The sequence below is a fragment of the Ambystoma mexicanum genome, chromosome 9 (genome assembly GCF_040938575.1).
Source record: "Ambystoma mexicanum isolate Mex_15411 chromosome 9, UKY_AmexF1_1, whole genome shotgun sequence".
In the NCBI taxonomy this organism is placed as follows: Eukaryota; Metazoa; Chordata; class Amphibia; order Caudata; family Ambystomatidae; genus Ambystoma; species Ambystoma mexicanum.
In genome coordinates, this window is record NC_090931.1 from 1,004,872,919 (window position 1) to 1,004,895,922 (window position 23,004).

Below are 23,004 nucleotides of genomic sequence, written 5' to 3' on the forward strand. Positions count from 1 at the left end.
CCCATGCCTATAACGTGCCGATTGGATACCTAGCACTTCACCTCCCAAATCACCTTGTTGGACACACTTGTCACTTACCCACAGCTACAACTATTATGGACCAGTTCCTTTACACCCACGGCTGAACCCTGTGCATCCCTTACGTGCACCTCTCCTTTAGACCTTTCTTTACATCCCCCTTATTTACAAGTATATCCTGTAATGCCTGTCTAATGCCATTTTGTATCTAGATGCCTTTATACTGTGCCTAGTAAACTGTGGTGCACTGTTGCTGGCTGCCTAATTGCGCCATTTTGAACCTAGATGTCCCTGTACTGTGCCTACTTACCTGATTTGCACTGTTGTTAGCTGCCTAATTGTGCCATTTCGCATCTAGATGTCCTTGTACTGTGCTTATTGACCTGTTTTGCACTGCTGCTGGCTGCTTAATTGCGCCATTTTGAATCTAGATGTCCCTATACTGCGCCTATTGACCTGATTTGCACTGCTGCTAGCTGCCTAATTGCGCCATCTTGAACCTAGATGTCCCTGTACTGTGCCTACTCACCTGATTTGCACTGTTGTTAGCTGCCTCATTGTGCCATTTCGCATCCAGATGTCCTTGTACTGTGCTTATTGACCTGCTCTGCACTGCTGCTAGCCGCCTAATTGCGCCATTTCGCATCCAGATGTCCCTGTACTGTGCCTATTGACCTGAGTTACACTGCTGCTGGCTCCTCTATACCCTTTGTACTGAACCCATATAGTTATATCCTCTGTACCCTGAGAAATACAAGCTGCGACATGCAGCTAAGAACCTGTGCCAGCATTGACCTTGTATTCATAGTCCTCCTAGGACTATCAGCCTGCACTGCCGCCAGCCACCGCACAAGTAAAACTAAGACCTTACTTATTCGCCCATCAATCATGCTCTACCATCCTGAGCCTCTATCGAACCCTTACCTCAATGACCCAGCCCTCTGGCTCAAGCACTTTGCTACCAAACCCACCCCAAACATCCCATGTACCTTACAACAAAGGAATAGCAGACTTAGAACTAGACTGCCTAGACCACCTTGTATTTTGCACAATCGCACTGCCCTTCCACTTCCCATCCCTACCGCAACGCCTAGCCCTCCACCATCCACCTTACCCATTGCAGCACTCAAGGGAGCCCTTATCAATGCTAGATCCCTCACGGTGCACACCCTTGACATCGCTGACCTCATCACGGTCCAGAACCTTGACTTCCTAGCTATTACCGAAACCTGGTTACATGACGCCTCTGGTCCACTCCTCGCTCTATCCCTACCCAAGGGTTATACCATCATCAGAAATGACCGCCATTCCAACTTGTCGAAAGGAGGTGGAGTCGCTTTTATTCACAGCAACAAAATCGTTATGAGAGCTGTTACCCTCATACAACTTAGTTCTGCAGAATCTCTCTCAGTGAAACTATCACTCTCTCCTACCAATACAGCAACACTCCACCTTATATACAGACCTCCAGGCCCATTGGGTTCATTCACAGATGAGGTTGCATCCACCTTGTCGACTAACACCAAGCCCAACTCTCAGATACTGCTACTAGGAGACCTTAACCTAGGTCTCTCAGATACCAAGGACCACATGGCTACTGAAGTAGACACCACCCTCTCCAACCTAGGCTTCCAGCAGCGTATTCGTGATCCCACACACATCAAAGGAAGAACGCTCGACTGGCTAGCCAACCTTAACTGTAACACCAATGTCACCTCTAATGATGCATGCGCCTGGTCGGACCATCATGTTATTACCTTCCTCCTGCCAGCCACCAACCCCCAGCCCTTACCTACCATAGCCCCCGCTACACCTACCAGAAATAAAAAAGATATCACCAGGGAGAAATTGCTTCCTCTGATCCTCCCTTGCTTGAACACTCTTGCTGCACAGCAGAAGGATGAGGACCCCACTGTCCTAGTAGACACTTATAACAGCCTAATGACCAATGCCATTGAGAGCCTAGCTCCACTAAAAATCCGTAAAGCCAAACAACAGTCCCACCTGAACACCTGGTTCACCCCGCAGCTCAATGCGCTGCGCAAAGAAAAGCGCAAAGCTGAAGCCCTTTGGAAAAGCCATCCCAGTGCTGCTAATAAAGCCTCCCTTCTAATCACCTCTCTTAATTACAAGGAGGCCATATTACAAGCCAAAAAGGTGACATACAACACACGAATATCCCAGGCAGAATCGAACACTAGGGAATTATTCAAAATCCTTAAAGAGCTAGAATCTCCCTCACTTGCCCCGGACACTTGCACCAAGGACAGCACCTGGTGCAACAATATACAAAATGCCCTTCTCAACAAAATATCCACCTTACAATCCAAAATCAACGCCAAACAAAATACCCTCCACACCCCTATATTTAGCAATACAAGGCCACCTAAAATAACAACCCTCGACTCCCCGGTGCTGTTCAGCTTCACACCACTCACCGTTCTGGAGGTTGAAAAAATCATCTGCAATTTAAAACCCTCAAATTGCCAAGGGGACACCTGTCCAGCCCCGATCATTAAGGAGTCGGCTCATGACCTCGCTCCTTTTATAACCTCTTTCATCAACGCCTCCTTTCAATCGGGAGTGGTCCCCAATAACCTAAAGGATGCTTGGGTTATCCCTCTCCTAAAAAAACCCACCTTAGACCCAGAGGTTCCAACCAATTACAGACCCATCACAACGGTCCCTTTTCTGCTAAAGATCTTAGATAGAGCAGCCTATCTTCAGATACAGAACTATCTGGAATCAAACAACCTACTAGGCACGAGACAATCCGGCTTCAGACCGAAGCACGGTACGGAGACAGCCCTCCTCGATCTCAAGACCCAAATTGAGGATCTCAAAGACAAAGGTAAACTAGCCCTGCTACTACTATTAGACTTATCTGCTGCCTTTGATCTGGTTAATCACCAAATCCTCTGTCACCACCTGAAAACTGCAGCTCACTTCTCCGACATGGCCACAAACTGGATTCAATCCTTCCTGGATAACAGACAGATGAGGGTATTCTCGCCCACCTCTGCGGCTGACCCTGCACCAGTCCCGTGCGGAGTCCCCCAAGGATCGTGTGTATCCCCTACCCTTTACAATGTATTCACTAAACCCTTATTTGATGTGCTTGACTATCTGGGTGTTACCTACACAAATTATGCTGATGACACCCAGATACTCATCCCCATCACGGACGATTACACATTAGACTCAAAGCCTTGAATGATGTTTACCATGTCATTCAAACTTGGATGGCCCAACATGAGCTCTGTCTCAATGATGACAAGACAGAGCTCCTCATCCTAGGTAATCAGCAAAGACTAAACAAGCTGAACCCTATGTTCAGTTCCTTTAACATCGATGGAAATATAACAAAAGTCTCCAAAGACACAAAAACACTTGGATTCTACCTCGACTCCACCCTCTCCCTTCACAGACAAACCAATGCAGTTGCAGCCGCCGCCGCCTATACCTGCAAGTTGATCACAGCATGTCGCCCTTTCCTCTCCTCGCACAACTGCACTGCCCTGGCTAGGACCCTGGTCATGTCTAAACTTGACTATTGCAATGCATTGTACCAGGGCACTAATCAGTGTAACCTAGATAAGCTCCAAATCATACAAAATAACGCCATCAGGGCAGCCCTCAATATCCCCAGATCTGCACACATTTCGGATACCAGGAAGAACCTTCATTGGTTGTCAGTCACCCAAAGGATCTCACTAAAATCGCTTGCCCTTACCTACAAATGCATGAACAATCTGGCCCCCACTTATCTCTCCTCACGATTCACGCTGTACACTCCAGCTCGCTCACTTATATCTACCCTGAATCAGAGCCTACTGATACCTAGATACAAGCTCCAAACAGCTGGTGGTTCTAGCTTCCCAGTCCTGGCAGCCAAACTGTGGAATACTGTCCCCTTGACTATCAGAAACCTCCCCTCCTTCAACCTTTTCAAACATAGAGCCAAATGTTGGCTCGCCTCCTCCAATGCCTAAGCTTCATTCTAAAACGTGTTGTAATAACATATGTAAGGAAGTATTACTTGACCTTCCATGTATCGTTGTACTACCTACCTATGTCTATTTCTATGCCATATTTATTGTTTGATATATCATCACTGTATGCAACTTATGTAACCATTGCCTTAAGGAATGCGCCCGGTAGCCTCCGGGCCTGGTCTGCGCTATACAAATAAAATAAATACAAATACAAATTAAACTGGTATGCACGGTGCAAGAGGAGAAGTGGAGAACGAGGCATTAATGAGTGAGGCAATTAAGGTACAGCTGGTTCAGAGGAGTCCTTTATGACAGCGGATGGGCAGATATAGCCATGGCAGCAGGAAGGTTTGAGGCCTTTGATGATCTGAATAACTTCAGTTGTTCTGAGACTGGTTTGAAGTCGAATAATGGTAGATTTTGTTGGGTGGCCTGGGGCCCAATGGCAGAGGAGTCTGGGTGGGCACTGCTCAAGGAGTTTCTTTGTGTAAGGATCTTTTTTCCAGAGCATATCAATTTTGTGTAGCATGGCATTTTGGATGTTGGAGCACCAGGTACTGTCCAAGTGCAGTTTGTTGCCAGCGGCTCAGGGGATTTAAGCTCGCACCAATCGCATAGAGCTCACTGGTGCTAGATTTAGTGTTAGAATTTCTTGTATCCACTTTGAAGGACTGCCTTTTTGTAAATACTTGCTGTGTTGGTGAAACCAGATTTATTAGGTTCAGAGGGGTTGTTCTTCCATTTGGTTTGAGTTTTACATTTTAATAGCCAGAGGCCTTTAAGGGGAGCGGAGAACCAGGCATTGAGATGTGAGGCAGATTTGGCTTTGCGTTGAGTGAAGGGAGCCACCGTGTTGATAGCCGATGTGAGGGTTAGATTGTACACGGCTACCAAGGCAGCAGGGTCGTTAACATGATGCTGTGAGGTGGATGACTCGTCCAACAGTCGCAGGATACTGGTTTTGGTTATGTTTCGGGTGTTTTGCTTTGTTGTAGTCAGAAGGGGCTGAGCCACAGTTGGCTGGATGTTTGACACTGGTATGGGGAATAAGACAATATTGTGATCACTCCAAGGGCAGGGCTGATTGAAGGTGTTTCCAATGTTACAGTTTGAGTCAGCTAACCAGTCTTGGATTCAGCCTTTGGAGTATGTAGGGCAAAGTATACGTTGTGAGAAGCCAGCTATGATGAGGTCAGAGATATCAAGGGGGTGGTCAGTGATTGACCCTGCATTCATTATTGGACCCTTTAAAGGTGCAAAGACAGGTTTTTTAGTGTGGGCTTGCTAAGTTTGATCTTCAAATGAACGGGAGTACATATATCATGACAGCATCATGCAAGAGGGTAGGCGTCTCTTGTAGGGTGAAGATTATCACGGAAATGAGGAGGTTGGCTTACCTGATGGAGGATTTTGGCACTGGAAACCATTGTAGCTAATTCTGAAACCCAGTCTTGCAATACTGGTGGGACTGGTGCCTCTTGCCAGTGCTCCAGGTTGCATTTATGACTGCTAGACATCCTCCCTGGGTGTTCATCCTCCTGATGCTGGCCCTCCACCCACACCTGCTTAGCCCAGGTCCTCCAACTTGTGACAGTTTTCTCGGCCATTTTGTCACAGTTTGCCACCGTTTACCACTAGGATCTCCTGCCTTGTGTTTGGAGCTTCCGCTGCCTGGAAGTCCAACACACCATGAAATCTGCTTCTCTGTGATGTCCTGTCTCACCACCAATGGTGTTCTGCTGCAGGGCCCATATTTGCTGCTGTGGCATCCATTTCTGCCTGCTGAGTCACAGGGAGTTTCACTGTGCTTTTTCTTCCATCCTCCTGAAGCTATCTCCATCACTGATTTAGCTTCTGGATGGTGGATCTGGTGAGAGGATAAAGTCCCTTAGTGACTGAATCCTTCATTTTGCCCTGCAAACAAGTGTCTACTTACTGTGGTCTTCTGCTCTCCAAAGACAGTGTTTGCATGAACCAACACTTTACGAACTTACCTCTGGGCTTTGGCTTGGTGGGTTATTGAAGATGTCCATGTTCTGTGGTCTGTGGTCATAATGTTCCTCATGACCCCTTAAACTGCATTTCCCCTTGGTTTGAAGTGAGGTCTGAATCCTCAAACCCTCAAATGGATCTCTTCTTCTATGTGTCCAATGTGGTCCCCTTATATTGATTGCTTTCTTTGGGCTACATGGTATTCTTCATAGCAGCAGGTCAGCCTAAAGACACTTTTCTCAACACTGGAACTCACATAAGTGACCCTTCAAGGTATTTACATGGACGGTGGCATTTTTGTAGCAGCCCTTTATGGTTTCTTGAGCTCTTCAGCAAGCATTGCAATATTAGTGATTTTTAAATCTATTTATTGCACTCCTGCCCAGGATATACAATATATCATTGAGTGTTGCTGTTGTTTCCCTCCATGTAAGTGTAATGTGCCCTTGTGGGCATAAGAACTGTCTTATTAAAATATATTCTGGGCTTTGGTGGCCTTCTTGGCTGTGTTAGACTTTGTGTTTCCCTGTTTACTACTTCTAAGTGCCATTACTGTACTATATATATATAGAGTATTGTAGGACATGTGTACTTAATTTCTATGCCATGCCCTTGTATCCTGAACATTATGGTAATTACTGTGTGCAATATTTTCTAGGGTTCTACTCTTAACTCACATCGAAAAGCCTATATGCATGGAGTCTGCTACCAGGTATGCGACTTGCAATTTTAGATAAAAAGTGAGCAAGAGTACTTATTTTCAGTAGGATAAATATTGTAAATATTGTATGCTTGACCTTATAAGAAAATTATATATTTTTCAGTCTACCACTCTGGTTTATTATTTTGGGTGACTAATGGTAATATCTGTGCATCCCTTTAAGCCTTTAAGCCTGTGCATCCTCGCGCCTGAAGCTAAGCCTGACTGCTCTGCTAAATCTACCATTGAAGAGCCTCGTCTTTCCTTTTGGGTCAGACACTGTTTCAACATCAGGTTAGAATTTTTACGCAGCCCTCACCAGAGGGCTTTGTACAAATGTCACTAGCATATGCCAAGCTACCAAGGTGAGTAAAGATGTCCTTAAGAAGAATTATTTTGTCGTTGTTCGTAAATTGCAGTGTCAAGGTAAGGTGATAGATTAGCTCTGGGATCTTGCAAAATTTGAACCAATATATTTCTTTTTTCAATAACTCATATTTTTGTATTGAAAGTCTGATGGATTTAGCAGATCTGAATGCGCCTTCACTCAAAGTTCTGTGCATGAGGTATATCTTCCTCAGACTTCAAGTAAAAGAAAGACCAGTTGTTAAAAAAATAAAAACGGATATCTTTAGATAAGAAACTTTAGATAAGCAATAGAAAATTCTTTCAGTCAGACTTTGCAAATCTAGATGGCAAGATCTTTCAGGTAAGCCCTTTTTCCCCCTAACAGGACAATAATATCTTCCTCCTACATTTAGAGATTCAGAGGTATTAACTTTGCATGGAAGGAGGGAGTTGAGGTAAAGAGAGTAAGAAAGAAAGCAATAGAATGAGAACAATGGGGATAAACGATGAGAGAGAAAGAGAGAGTGACTCAAAGAGAGACAAATACAGCATGAACGAGAGAGAAAGAGAAGCGAAAAGAAAGAGGGAGGTAGAGGGATCTAGGCAAAGAGACAGATACAAAGAGAGCAGGTAGGTAAGAGAATGAGTCACACCGGGGTGTTGCTAGGTCTGGAGAAGTTCCAGGGCTACACTAATGTCAGGACTGTCGGGACTCAGGGGTCTCTAGCCTTTCGGTTGTAGCCTGTGAGGTTCTATCCGGGGCTACAATAAAAAACCCGGGGCTATAGCCCCCCAAACTCCAGCTAGCAACGCCGCTGGGGTCAAACACATAATGGGTTATGTGAAACGGGTTATGAAATTGGCACTATAATTACAGGCAAAGTTCAAAAAGATATGTTTATGTAAAATGTTTTAGAAAATCAGGCCTTTGACTGGAATGTAAGGGAAGTTAGAGAAAAAGTCGGGAATTATGTTAGCAAATAGCAACACCTGGAAATGATGGAGTTCTATGATAGTAGAGACGAACTAAATTGAAGAGAAAAAAAAGAAACATAAAACTTAAAAGCAGCACAGCCTAAGTAAAAATCCATCATCACAATAATGTGTTATGTTTAGATACAATCAAGATTAAAAAGGGTGATGGCTGTGAATCGGCATGCAGAGAACAATGATAATGACACCTTTCAAGCTCTGGCGTAATAGATATCCCATCTGAATGGTATGGGACACCCCCAGCCATCGACAAAGATTAAGGGCCTCATTTATAAATGCATTTTACAATGGAGAAATCCCATTTCAAAGTGCTTTGAAACTCAGGCCCTGAGGCTTCTAACATTCTATGGGAATGATCGACAGACTTCTAATGTACCAAGATGACAAGTGGTTTAACTGTGAAACTATAAAGATATAATTGGCAGAGGGTGACTGCATAGGCAGTGCACCCTTGCAATTATTGATGGGAATGATTTACAACGCCCTGTAGGAAGAATGTAGGCTCCACATTTTAACATCCAGACTCCGGATTTCATCATTCACATGTAAGGGGAGGTTTGAATTGTAAATAGGGTGAAGGTGTGGGACTCATAGATGGACTCAAGAGTAAGAGTCTCCGGTTGAATCTGAATAGATGCAAATGCACAGAACACATACTGGAAAATTATCACTTTGCTTCATGGTGCTATTTTAATGGCCTGAGTTGCATTAAAAAAAATAATACTAACATGAAACTAATATACTAATTAACCCAACCTCATTTAAATGTAACTGATTCTTATAATAACATTTAGTGCAAATTAGTCCATAATATAAGTTGGATGCAGATCGAGCAAAACACATGATGCTCTGGAAATGGAAAAGAGAAACGATTTAAACGTGCAGGCTGAATCTGTGTTGTAAACTGAGGAATGTGAAGGTCTGTTCCTAAATATATCCCATTGTATTGGAGCAGGAAGTGCAATAAAGATGTATCATTTTCTCTTCAGCAATGCAGTTAGTACAATGTGAAAGGAACAGAGGAAATGACGTGATGTTTTAGTGTGATGATCTTGTCAAAGGGAGGTGCTTTTGAATGATAGGGGGTTTTATGAAAAGGGTTTGAGGCAGAGTAGGTGAGCCATTCTTGCACTCACTGACGAAGGGAGCAGAAGGCTGGTTCCTGGGCTGACTGTCTACTGGGCTGAGGCTGTCTCTCTCCTGGGTTGGCAATCTTTAGAAGAGCTGCAAAGTCTCGAGCGACCTTATCTATGAATTAACCTGGGTCACTGCCAAGCTAACTCGGGGAATATTGCCAGCTTAACCTAGGTAATTCTGAGGTTAATTGCGGTACGTGTGAAGTGAATACTATTTAGCACAGATTAGATAATTCAGTTCATTTGTAGGCACTGCATTACAATGAGAAGTTAAACATGCATGTAAAACTGTGTTTGTATTTCTCTACGTTTTGCTGCAAGTCAAAGTGTATTCATACTGCCAAAGTCAAGGTTGATTTGGCAGAGCTTTGCAGATTACTGCAGACAGAGCATTGAAATCCATTGCAGGAAAAACTGTGCTTATGTTGTGAATTACAATGTGGGTGCACGTGTCACTCATATTTCAATTTTATGACAAAAATATAAATTCAAAAGGTAATTTAGTCTCATGGTATTTTTTCTGCATTTCAGTCTCATTAGTTTGTCGTGCCTAGAGAGTTAGAACGTGTGCTAAGAAATCTCAAAGCAAAGTTAATCACAGTAAAAAAGAGAGGCTGAATGAATGTTTTGTTTTCGCATTTGCATGCTTTATATATAATATATATATATATATATATATATATACATATATATATATATATACAGCCAAAAGGGCATATAACAGTGATCTTGTAGATAAAACATCACAGGAGGGCATGAGCCATTTATTCAGAGTGTATTTAGTCCAGTATTTGTTTACTGTTGGTGACCATCGTGAAATATTAGGCAGTATTCGGAAATTAGACTCACCACTATAAGTATACCACCATAACAAACTACCACAAGATACCACGATAGAAGAATACCACACAATACTAGATATAACCCAAACAAATCTCTTACAGCCCCATATTTCTTGTCAATACATTTGTATGTTTATTATTTTAATGGATTACAATGTCAGGTATGCAGCAAAGCATATGGTATATAGAATTGCATTAAAGTCTGCTTTGTGTGGTTGCTAACAGGGGTCAGTGAGAATCTTGGCAGAGTAACAGTGATCTTCTACCTTTTCTGGTGCACTTTTGGCATTTCCATTTTTTTTTGCAGTGAACATATTGTTTTTCATTGAAATTTCGTTTTGGGGGAAAAACGAAATTTAAAGGGACAAGAAACAACTTTTCTGGCCATGATTTCGTTTTTTATAAAACGAAATTTCGAAAAAATGAAATTTCCTCTGGGGAAAGGCCCCAAACGGCAATTCCATCAGAAGCACCACAAAATGCTCAGAGATCCCATACAGAGAATATAGTTCTCGAACCAAAGGGATCGTTACAAGTTGGATGTATTTTTTTGTAGAAATACCACTGAAGGAATTTGCCACCACCGCCAGTGGTAGGTCTCAAAGTCCACCCAATTCAGTGTTAGCACCATTGCCAGTGCTAACACTGTACTAATCCTGGAATACCGCCAGAAGTATTTCAGAAATACCACAGATTTATTTTAAAGGTTGTTTATTGATGTTCACCATCATATTGATGTAGTTGAGGCCAACTAGCATATTGTACGTATGGAAACATAACCTTTGTGTAGAATTCAATTATTGAGCAAAAATCTGCCAAGATGGCAAAATATTAACACATAAAATTGCATGTTGTAAAAAGGTTTAGTGAACACCTTGTAGCGGAACATTATGTGATTTAGAGAAACCAATAAGAAACACTACTAGGCCTGCGAGACGTGGCCAAGGGCGTGAGTGCTTACACCTATCATGACCGAACTGAGAAATGAAGCTCATGATTGGTGCCAATCTTAACACAGTAGCTAATACCAAGGCAGCAAGAAGCAGTGGCACTTTAAAGGTCCTCTTGAATTCGGCATAGTTTTTGCAGTCATGATTTTGTAGTCAAGGATGGTGTCAAAGTGTGAGACCTCTCACTGCGAATCCTCGCGCCTCTCAGGCCACTCCTATTTTTTGGACCACCTGTATTTTCCCAGAGCTAGATCACAGTTCCTTTGTGGACATGTAATAGAGAGACATCAATACGCACAGGAATGTGAGTCAGAAGGCCTTAGATTTCATATGGTGTTCCATATTAAACCAGTGGAACAGTGACTGCGCTCTTACTAAATTAGAAAATGTATTATGTGTCACCAAATGGAGCAATCAATGGTGCCAGATAACAAAGTAAACCAGCTAAGAACTGGAAGCAGAGAAAAAAATAGAACATTATTCCAGACCTAATGGGCCTGATTTACAGAAGCATTTTACAATGGCGCAATCCCATTGACACAGGCTTTGTAAATCAGGCCCAATAGCTCTTACGCAGCACTCTATAACTTCCAGACTGTTTTGCCATTAGACTTTTAAACTTAGTTATCCAGCATTTTATTTACAGAAATGCTAATATTTATTACCCGGGAAGGTGCTGGTTAATAGAGGTGTTTCTGTTAATTAACTAATAATTACCCATTTCAAGGGCTGGAAGGGGTGATAATGGCCAGGGGCCAGAGTTAAAGGCCAGAGCTTAGCGAGGGCCTTAAAATGAGGGTCCATGCTGCTGTTTTTACCCGTTCCAGTGCTTGGAACAGGTGATTATTGCTATTTGCACCACGGTTTTCACATCTGGGGTCGCGGTTGCTAAGAACAAAGTATTTTCATTCAATGACCTGGACGCCTTGTGGCATACCGTTCATTGAAAGAAAATACTTATATAAGATGGCCACCGCAGAGTTGAATGGTGCGGTTCCATGCAGCGCCCTTCTTCCATTTTCATGTCAGCCGCAGCAGGCAGACAGAGTGAAGCTGCGGCGGTGGCGGCCTGCGACGTTACAGTAAACAGGTAACTGGGGCTAGGGAGGAGAATTGGGGCTAAACTAATATTAAAGGGAAGGGAGGATGGAGGGAAGATGGTGGGGCAGGGGAAGCAGCTGTCAGGTTGCTTGGATCACGGGCTTGGATCGTGGGATTCATTCCATGATCCAAGCAATCTAATTGGTTGCTCCTGCCGCCCGGGGTGCTAATAAAGTATTGGAAAACAAACTTCTGCTAGATATGGTCTAATAAGTGAAACAACAGGGTCCTTGATGCAGCGGGTGAGGCCTGGAAGTTAATCTGTAGGCAAGCGAGGGGCAAATCTGCCCGATTACAGCTCACAATCCAAGTATGGCCTAACATACACCCTAATGTCGACGGGGATAGAAGGCATGCCCTTCCACCTGATAATAGTGTCAGAAAAGCGTCTTTTAGGCATTGTAGTAGGTGAAAGGTGAAATCTGCCCTTCATGGATGTGTCTTATTCCTGCCCCTTTCCTTTTCCAGCTTCCATGGATCTTTTGGGGGGCCACTGTCCAATGAGCTTTCAACTTCAAGTTCACACCTGCTCTATGCATCAGAATTTCTCTTTTGAATTACTTAACCTGAATATCAGTGAGGGGCCCCTCTTTGCCCCAGAGAGTGCCAAGCTACAACATGCTGCAGGTGGCAGCAATGACCACAGAGGTGGAACAAAACTGAAAGAGTAAATCACTGGACTGAAGTCCTCATCCCAATACCAAGCCCCCTTCCGCCCTTTGAATCTCTACTGCACTAAAGTAGGTTTATGGTCCTGCTGCCAGGCTTTCCTCCTCCACCGTATCCCACATGTGTTCATTTTTAAGTCATGAAAAGAGCATGCCAATCAAAATTCCACAATATGGATTTCAAAGTCCAGTCAGTATCCAGTTACGTGTGCACTAGTTAAAGGCCAGATTGTGAGTTCTTTTCTCCCTAACGTGTCGGGTTGCGAGATTATTCTCTTCTGGTGAACTCACAATGAGGCGCCATGAAGACTGTTTAAGAAAGTGAAGCTCTTCTATCATTTATTTTTTTTATTTGCATTTTTAAAGCGCTCACACAGCCCAGGGGCATCAAGGCGCTTTTACAGGAATATGTCTCTTAGTTGCGTATTTATAATGCTTAACACCCAGAGGTTTCTAAGCACGGACCCGTGGATCGAACCTGTGTTGCTTCGTGTCATCTTGTTTCCAAGGCGAGCACGTTGACGCTGAGCTATACTGCCGGGGGAAGCTCTTCTATCAACCTTGCAGCTGTGCTTTTCTCTGCCACACACTCGGAAATAAGAGCTATGGTAACCATGCATGGAGGTAAATTTGAGATTTGGATTGGGTTTGAACAATGGCTTTACGCTAATTCTAACGGCAGTTCTACAATAAAAAAAAGAATTAGTCAGGAATAAGCGAGCTCTATGCCACTGTATAAGCTAAATGCATAGACATCCTTACTGGCATATACTTGCCTGGTACCAGTTCTCCAGCGAGGTCTCCCATCTTAGTCTGGTCGCTAGGCCTTCAATATTCTCCCTGTAGTAGTCGTCGTCCTTTTTTGTCAAGATCTCTGCCGACTTTTTTAGTTTATCAAGGAGCTGGAAAATATACATTTCAAAGGTGAAATTCTGCACCATGATAAGTGACCACATATTCAACAAATACACTCATCAGTAATTGGCTAAAATGATGATGTCCAGGACAAACTCTAGGCACGTCGGGAATGTTGCTCCTACAGTGCAGACCTTCGAGATGATCGTATGAAAATGTGCTTGAGGTTTCTGAAACAAAATGTTGTATCTTATAAAGGGCGTTGCATGATACATTCTAGGTACATTCTGCAATAACCATTTCTTTGCTCATACACAGTGCCCCCTCTTCCTCCTGAATAGATTGTAAAATGTATGTTTAAAAAAGATGCAAGTAGTTTAAGTTTTCCTGCATTTTTTTAAGACAGGGCATGACTACAGAAATGGATTGTCTTGTATTTTTCCAAATGGACATTTAGGTTTTCTTGCAGAACTTAAATGATGTGTTTACTAAATGTGAAAAGGCATACATTCGGAAATGGAAATGTTTTACGAAGACTGAATAAGTACAAGGACAGAAAAGATATTTCAGTTTTGATCATAACTGGAGGACAAGCTATCCGCAATTATGCTTCATTTTTTATGATCCGAGTTACAAGAACATGTTGATGTGAGGGCAACTACCTGTGAGTGTTCTAAATGAGAAAGCGTAAATGTATGTATACCAGCTCACAGTAAATAGTATATGATAGTACACTAGCTGTACATATGAAACATAGAGCTGTTGTTGTCTCTCCCTCTTTCGCTCTCTCTCTTTTGCTATCGCTCAGTCTTTGCTGCCATGATTTCTGTCTCTCTCTCTCTCTCTCTCTCTCTCTCTCTCTCTCTGCCTCTCTCTCTCTCTCTCTCTCCCTCTCTCTCTCTCTCTCTTTCTCTCTCCCTGTGTACCTCTTTGTCTCTGTGTCTTTATATGTGGGCAAGAGTCGTGTTGTCAGGTGCATCAAAGCAATTAAAAAGAACATTTTGAAAACATACGAATGGTTACAGATCATTATGTCTGACAAATGTGCCTGTGATAAAAGTGTTGCATGTTTGAATCACTGAGAACATAATGCACAGTGGGTTTGCTGTTCATTTAATTGCTCACAACACTCACCCTTGCAAACACATGTTTGTACTACTGATGCATAATTACTGATTCGGACACTCTCAGGTTTTGGATGCAAGGATATAATTGATGTGATCTCAAGCACTCCATTAAGGTCCAAGTGTCTTCCTTTTCAAGAACTGTAACTGGGTCTCAGAGTATGGAGGGCTGTGCACATGTTCAGTTCCCAATACACAGGCATTCTAAGAGAACCATATGTATATAGGATTTGTTGATTACTTTTGCTGTTGATGGCAGTAGTGTTAAAAAGATATCTGTTGTTTAATAACTTAGTATTTAAAAATTTTGCTATTAGGTGGTGGTTAACCACCACCTATTAACTGAAACTATTGTGTTGGAGTACATCTAGGAAAGAGATGTGATGTGAGGAGGAAAACACAGCTTTTGTGTGTAGTTTGGTTATGTACACACCCATTGCCTTCCCATGCCTATGCTACTTATGATGGTCCTTACCACCCAGCACCTGCCCCTCTCCACCCAAAATACATCCTCCTGAGATCTCTTTGAACTATCTTTATCAAATGATGTACTTTAAGTGCCTGCCAGACAGAGTTAATGGTTTAAAAACAGCAATAGTATGCGTGTATTTGCACAGAAGTACTGTCAAAATCCATCATGGTCAAAGCCAACAGATTTGGCCTGTGTATAGGTATTAGGTAGGCATTTGCCAGGCACTGCTTTCACACTATTTTGCAGGTGTTACCATTTTAAATACATGTAGTACCATTATGGCTATGGTTTATCTAAAATGGCAAATAGTGCGTGCTCAACAAATAATGTCATGGAACAACCCATCACTATGCTTGCAGCCTTCTCTATGGCGAGCTCAGCGGCTGCTAAACTTTGTTCGCACGGAAAATTACCTCTCATCAGTGGGTCTAAAATTCCACTGTAATATGCAAGGGACTTGTACCCCAACGTGGTTCTCTGTGTAAGGACTGCTGCCTTAACAGTGCCATCTGTATGTGAAAACAAGAAGAATTCTTCAGCATAATTGGGAATCCCTAAAACAGGAGCCGTGCAAATTGCTTTTTTCAAATCGTCAAACCCTTCTTTCATCTCCTCAGTCCACACAATTCTTTCTTGCATGGCCTGTGCTTTCTTTAGGGCCTGTTATAATTGAACTGTAGTCAAAGACTCATGCTCTGATGTAGTTACATAATCCCAAAAATCTCTGCATGTTTTTTTATTGTGTGTGGCTTGTCTGTTTTCAAAATAGCCTCAGATCTTTCAGGAGTAACCTTTTTCCCTTCATGCAAAATCAATTGGCCTATGTACAACATTTATTGTTGACAATACTGTAATTTTTCTTTGTCAACCTAATATCTTTTGTCGGCGAGTATAATCATCAGCTGCACAGAATCGCATCTGCACTCTTCTTCTGAGGTGCTGCAAACTAAAATGTCATCTACATATTGCAACACAACGCTTTCCAAAGCAATATTGCTTAAGTCCATTTGAAGGACTCTATTCAAAATCGATAGGGACTCATAGTACCCCTGGGGTAAACAAGTGCTTTTCAGGCTAGTCTGTCTGAACGTAAATGACGTCGGATCCTGCGAGTCTTTATGCAATGGGATTGAAAAAACCTTTTTTTTTAAATCAATCACCATGAAATATCATGCATCAACAGGTATATTAGATAGGATCGTGGACGGGTTAGGAACTAGAGGGAACTCGGCCTCTACAATTTGGTTTATTTGGCAAAGATCCTGCACTAGACGCCACAACCCCCCATACTTATCAGACCCTCCAGCTTATAGCGATTTTGCGATCCCGCAAAATGCTGCGAAAAACGGCCATTTTTGCAAAAAATTTCAAAAATTGCAGTTTTTGCAAAAACACCCACGAAAATTGACGTTTTTAAAAAAATGAAAATATTCATGGGGCCAGTTTCTGAACTTATTTTATTTGGAATCAAGAAATGAAATGCGCAAGCACATCTCATCACTTGAGCAAAAAAAAAGCAGTCTGATCTGTAAAGGACATCAGAATGGACGCTTCTTATGTACACCCATTCAGATGTCCTTTTTTGCCTCGGGACATAGGATATTGTCATGCAGGAGGTAAAATTGCACGGGGTTTCAATTTAATCTTCACTTCTCCAACCCCCTTTAGTAAGTCTATGTCATAGGGGCCAGTGGTCCATAATGAAACTGGGACTTTCGCCAGATCTTCATCAAAATACTTGGGACATTTTTGTGCTATCATCATTTTCGGAGGAACTTCTCTTTTAATTACTCTTACCCAATAAGTAATGCACATTTCGAATGTTACTTCGTCATCAGATGGATGATCTTCAAACAGATATTTATCAGTGACGTCAGTCAAACTGTAACCCTCCCAGATGGCGATTACTGGCGCCATTGTTTTTCTCCCTCATCATGTTCATCAAGCAAAGCATTTCCCCTCGCACTATGGCTGTTTGTATCTCTAAGTGAAAAACTTGACACTTTACTTCGAGCATAGGTATTCTTGGTCGGAACATAAATTCATCTGGTGTTCTCATGTTTCTGCCAGCTAGGCCTGGAAGCCACGATAACAGAATACGTACTACATACTGGAAAACCTCTGGTTCTAATGGAATTGCTCTCATATCTAGTTGTCCTGCGTATGCCATAATCATTTCGCACACGCGTACATTATGCATTCCTGGTGTTGAACACACTATACCTTCATCAGTGAACAGGATTGTCATATTCAACATGTCATATTCAACATAGTCATTAAATCTTGTCCCAATATATTGACAGGTGATTGCCTTGAATATAGCAGTGGCACCTTCATGTCAAATTCTCCTATAGAAAATGGTAATTCTTCAGTAAAAGGAACTCTGCTTGTAGCTCCTGTGAACCCCTGAGTATCCATGGCATTGCCAGACATTGAACATTTTCCCTTTTGTATACATGAGTGTGTTGCACCTATGTCTACTAAAAATGAAAGTCATTTGCCTCCTATATTGACGTCCACCCTGAGTTCCTCATGAGGGTTTGGCATCACGGATAGTATTGAACACATCAGGTCTCCCACTGAGCTGTCATATTGTGGTTAGAGCCCCATCCCGTTATATGTAAAATGATTCCCTCCATTGGCAGTGACATACCCTATTCCAGGAGTCATCAACTGACCTGTGTTTGTGGTTTGCTAAAGCTGCATAGGCAATTGCTGTGACTGCTACCTGCTGTGGTTGCAAGCCTTGCTGTACTCTTGGAGCTTGCTGCTGCACTGTTTGATTCTGTGCAAATCCATCTCTATTCTGCTGCGAATATGCAGGTGGATTTGACATACCCCCTCTTAAGAACTGGCCATTTTTCACCATACCTTGACTTCTACATGTGTGACAAAGGTACCCTGTCATTCCACACGTGCAACATATGGGTGGTGGTCTCCCAACCTGCCCATTTTGCATACTCTGATTACCATTCTGCATATTCTGAAACCCACCTTGGTTATTCTAAAAGCTTCCCTGATTATTCTGCCAATTCCCTTGAAAACATTGCCAACCTCGTCCTCAAAATCCCCTTCCTTGTTGAGTATATCCATTATCGTTTTGATCAAACTGCCTTTGATTATTCACTTGTGGCATGTTCATTGTCTGCTTTGAGTTTGATCAGTCTACGCTGGTCAACATTGCCCCTTCAATGGCGTATTTGGATAGTTTTTTCTGCACTAACTTTGCCACGTCACCTTTGCGAGCATCGTCTTTTTTGCAATTCTTTTTCTGCAAGAGACTGCAGTAATGTGCAATAATCAGCTGAATTTCCGACCATGGTTTAGCCTCTATCCCCACTAATTCTTGAGCTGCTTCTGTACTGGCTCTGGCAGCCCTTGGTATATTATGTGAACACTGGTATAGATTTTCCCCAAGATTCATGCGTTTCCAAAACCCAAGATTCCTGAAAATGTGGAATATAAACCAACGGATCGTCTCCCTCTTTCATCTTTTCGTCTTTATAGCTCCCATATCGGACGTGTCCAGATTCAGTACTCGAAGCGCTGTCGAGACTGCCGCTCTAGAGTTATTGAAAGGTGCTCCATCGTAAGCAGTGCTGACTGTAGTCACACCAGGGTACCCTGCCCTTGTCCGCACGTCATCAGATCTCTCACAAAGTATGGTGATTAAACAAACTTTAATGTCCGCTATAGCCAATGTGTTTGCTCCAGTCATTTTCTCTAATTCCTGCATCCATTGCCCAGTGCCAGAAGTTAAACTTGGGAGTTTATCTTATATTATCCGTGTCCATCTGGAGCCACGGTATATACTGGTGTCTGGCCCCTCCTTTTTCTAACAAAGGAAATTGAGACGCCCCAAACTCATTCTTATCTCTCATCATTTGTCTGTCCACTGCAGGGACAATATTGCCACATCGCCGTCTACCTGGCAATAACCTTAACCTGCTTATATAAGACAGCAACTCCCCCCTCTGACCATGGAGTTGTCCCCTAGGTCGCTCTGACTGTGGAAATGGCTCTGACACCTTAGTAAATCCGACCATCTTATTTCCTTCTCCATAGAAAGACATCCCTCAGACCCACATGTGTTATCTCTCTCTTCCCCAAGGAAGGCTTCCCTTTCTTCGTCTGACATTTCTTTTGTGCAACTTCTCTCCTCCTCATCTCTATTCAGAGTCAGTATGTCTAAAGACAGCTCCTTTTGTCTCGCACTACATGAGGCTTCCTCTGTGTCATACAACTGAGTGCTCTCGAAACTGTCATTTTTTCCCTTCCCCTTTGGCTCTTTTTGAGCTCTCATTTCATGGTATACTTTATCGATCGCTTCCTCAATGCTCCTCGAGTCAAACTTGTCCTCTAGATTTGCTCTGGACGGGCCTGGTAATGACTCTTATTCTGGGATGAATTCCTCTATATCTTCCCATGCTACTTTTGGATCAGGATTTCTTACTTGCTTCTCTATATAATTGAGATTGGGTGCTCTCTGTCTTCTTTACAGTTACATATTATCGTCAAATTCTCTTCGCTTTCTAGCTTCCTCTCTCACTCTATCTTCCTCTTTCTTTTTCATATCCCTTCTTTCATTTGCCCTTCGTATCTCTTAATCTCTTAATCCCTTCGTCTTTGTATTCTTTTTTCTCTTAACTTCTGCTCTTCCTCTTCCATTCTTTTCCTTTCTAGCCTCTCTTGCTCATCAGAGGTTCTCTCTTGGTTTTTAGCTTGCTTGTCTTGATAGAACTGCTCTCGTCTCTGTCTATCTTTTAGTTTTGCTCCTTCGTCTTTCAATCGTTATTCCGTTTCTTTGTCTTTTTTTATCTTGCTCATCTTAATCTCTCCTTTGTCTTACGTCCTCATGCCTTTACCATCGGGTTTAAGCAAAATCTGACCTCCCATCCATTTGTTCTGTAAGAGCGCTATCTCATCAGTTTTATCTCTTTCTCCATTCCATCTCTTTATCTCTCTACCTACATCTAAAGATATACTTGCTCGATCGCTTCTTTCCTTATCGCGTCTCTCCTTGTCCCTCTGGACTTTAGAGATAACATCTTTCTCAATATTCTTCTCTGGGCCTTCCTCACTACTTTGCGTAGGTGACTCATAAACCGGGTTGCTATACCCTGCCACTGCTTTAAGTTCCCTCAATGGGTATAACCCATTGTCTTTCTTACTCTCGTCTTCTATTTTAGACAGGGCGGGTGGACCAGAGGGCTCTTGACCCCCCTCCTTGCATACATTAAGTATCCAATCTAAGGGAGTTTCCTCATCTTTCTCTTGTTGATACATTTTCCAAAGCTCTAATCTCGCTAGGCGCTTGTCTAGCTTCTTCCCAGTATATGCTGCATGCAAATATGTCGTCATATGCTGAAAGACTGCCTTCGATAGTGATCCGCCTTGTGGCCACGGCATAAACATTTTGCCTGTGGTTCCTTTGACCCATTCTGCACTGTACTGTCTAAGTTTAGGTGCATGTTTTGGTAACTGCTTGCAAAGATGCATTAATGGAGTAACATCCTCCATTCTCATGTTGTCTATTCTCAACTTATTTAACGCTCGTTTGCTTTTGATCACAGGATTAAGGCACATTTCAAGAGAATTATACCATATGAGCGAGCACCACTCGTTGCAAGCTCCAATCTCGTTTAATCACAGTTTTACTTTAATCTTGCTGAAACACAGCCATCAAATACAATTAAAACAATCACTTTCTTTTCCTCAACTTCGCACTTCTCTTAGTTTATCATACATTTTTTCTTTAACTATGACGTCCTCATGCTTCCAAAACCACATAAAACAAACAGACCAGTCACATAACATTTCCTACGATCTTTTTCTTTAAGACTCACCCTACCCTCTAAAAATTGCTCCTCATGGAACTTAAATCTATCTCTTTAGGTCCATTTTAAATCGGACCCATTTTCTACAAATGGGATTTTAGATTAAGATTTCTTCTAACGTTCTTTAAAACTTAGGTATAGGGCGTATCCGCTTTATCGTGGCCTCTCACACAATATTAATTATTATATTGCTCGGTCACACTAAAGTCAATATCTCAATCCCCATATATATACATTATTACACTCTTACTCTTACGTTATGTTTATCCCGCTTCCCTCCGTTACCTTCCTTTATTTTACTAGGCATGCATTAATTTGCCACACTTCTAAGTTTCTACTCACCATTCGTATATTTTCTTCTTCAGACCCTCGGGATTGCTGCTTCCATTACCGCCTCTTCAAACTGTTTTCCGTTCCACTCTTCGTAGAAAAGGGAGGGGATTTTTATAGAAACTAAGGGGAACCTTCACACACTCCTTGCAAGGAATTGTTTGTCATTTATACTAACCACTATCAACGGGGAGCTTCACGTCCTGTCAGCCGAATGGCAAAGGTTGTGCGATATTACCGAGACCCTAAAGTTTACTTATGTCGACGGTCGATGGATTTTTTTTTATAAACCATCCTCTCTCTACAACCAAGTGAATTGGGTTCCCCAGATCTTTAAAATGAGTAGCAATACCCTGGAGATGGATGGGGATGCAGATTGTATTCATACATCAATAATCAAAACGACTCAGGGAGTTTGGCAAAAGGGGTGACGTTTTATTAACAATATTATAAAACAGGGAGTACAACAAACATCAGCATTTGTTCGGTCCTCTTACTCGACTCATTTTAGTAGAAACTGAGGTTATATTGCATAACATCGTCATCAGTGACTTATTGACCTGCGTCACTACCTACGTGGCAAACTACAAAAAATATTGGAGGGAGTGATTGGCTGTAAGTCAATATCTAGTATAAGTTCCATATCAGTATAGAACCGTGAAGGAGAGTGATAGGGTACTTAACATCAGGTGGGGAAACTAAGCACTACCTTCAAAATGGCCACTATGAACGTCACCAAATACACAAGTTCCATTGGCTACACAAACTATAGGACCCTAGATTACACGGTCCTCTAAAATTGGTTGGATCCTAACCCCCGTCAGTACTTTTCCACCTACGTCTAGCAGCATGCAGACTGAACGTCCAGGTGCTGGTGGGCTCGTTATAACACTAGCTTCCCACCAATTAATTTATCAATCCATCATCTCCTCAATGGTCCAGTGTCAATTAGTGCTTTGAAGTTTGGCCTTGTGTTTGTATTGTGCTCTGAGAATTTTTAAGGAGTGAAGGCACAACCAGCCCTCGTGCGTAGGTGTGACCACCTCAATCGTCCAATTTCTTCCTTCCAAGTGACTGGACACAATGAAATCAAGCCTTTTCGTGTATTTGATATTATTTTTTTAATAGTCCTCTGAAAACGTTAGTTTTGCTCAAGCCTTCTAAACAGGAGCCTCTTGTTCCTTCACACAATTTCTATCCAATGTCAGCCAATTCCTGTTTGATAAGATTTTGGCTTCTTGGCTCATCCAACTCCTTCTGCTGAGATTCATTTGTAATTAAAATAGCTTTTAACTGCGACACACTGAAGTGTGGCCTTCTTGTTCATGTTCAGCACTGCTTTGTAATGCGTAGTAGAAACATCCATCTTTTATTTGTCCATATGCCTAAACATATATATATTGGCGCTTGCCATGATCTATTTACTATAAAGCTTAAAGCTAGCTTTCAGGATTACTTTGCTGCTTGTGTTTCTGTGGCATCTGTACACGTATAAACTAGCTTAATGTCTTCATTTGTGTCCGTGGCATGTTTCTTCACCTTGATCCCAGGATGTCACTTATCCTTGGTACTTTTCTTGATGCCTTTATAGAATATCTGCATTCTCTGGCCTCTGCATCTCGTCTGTGTTCGCCATCCCTTTC

General features: G+C 42.4%; 1 protein-coding gene across 2 annotated transcripts in view; it reads right to left on the reverse strand.

The window, feature by feature from the left end:
- The window catches only part of NOSTRIN (nitric oxide synthase trafficking), a 771,458-nt gene that overhangs the window by 374,998 nt on the left and 373,456 nt on the right, over window positions 1–23,004 (reverse strand). For both annotated transcript variants that reach the window (XM_069616258.1, XM_069616257.1), the window contains exon 8: window positions 13,520–13,645. In XM_069616258.1, the coding sequence (XP_069472359.1) occupies window positions 13,520–13,645 (126 nt within the window). The remainder of the gene's footprint in view (window positions 1–13,519; window positions 13,646–23,004) is intronic.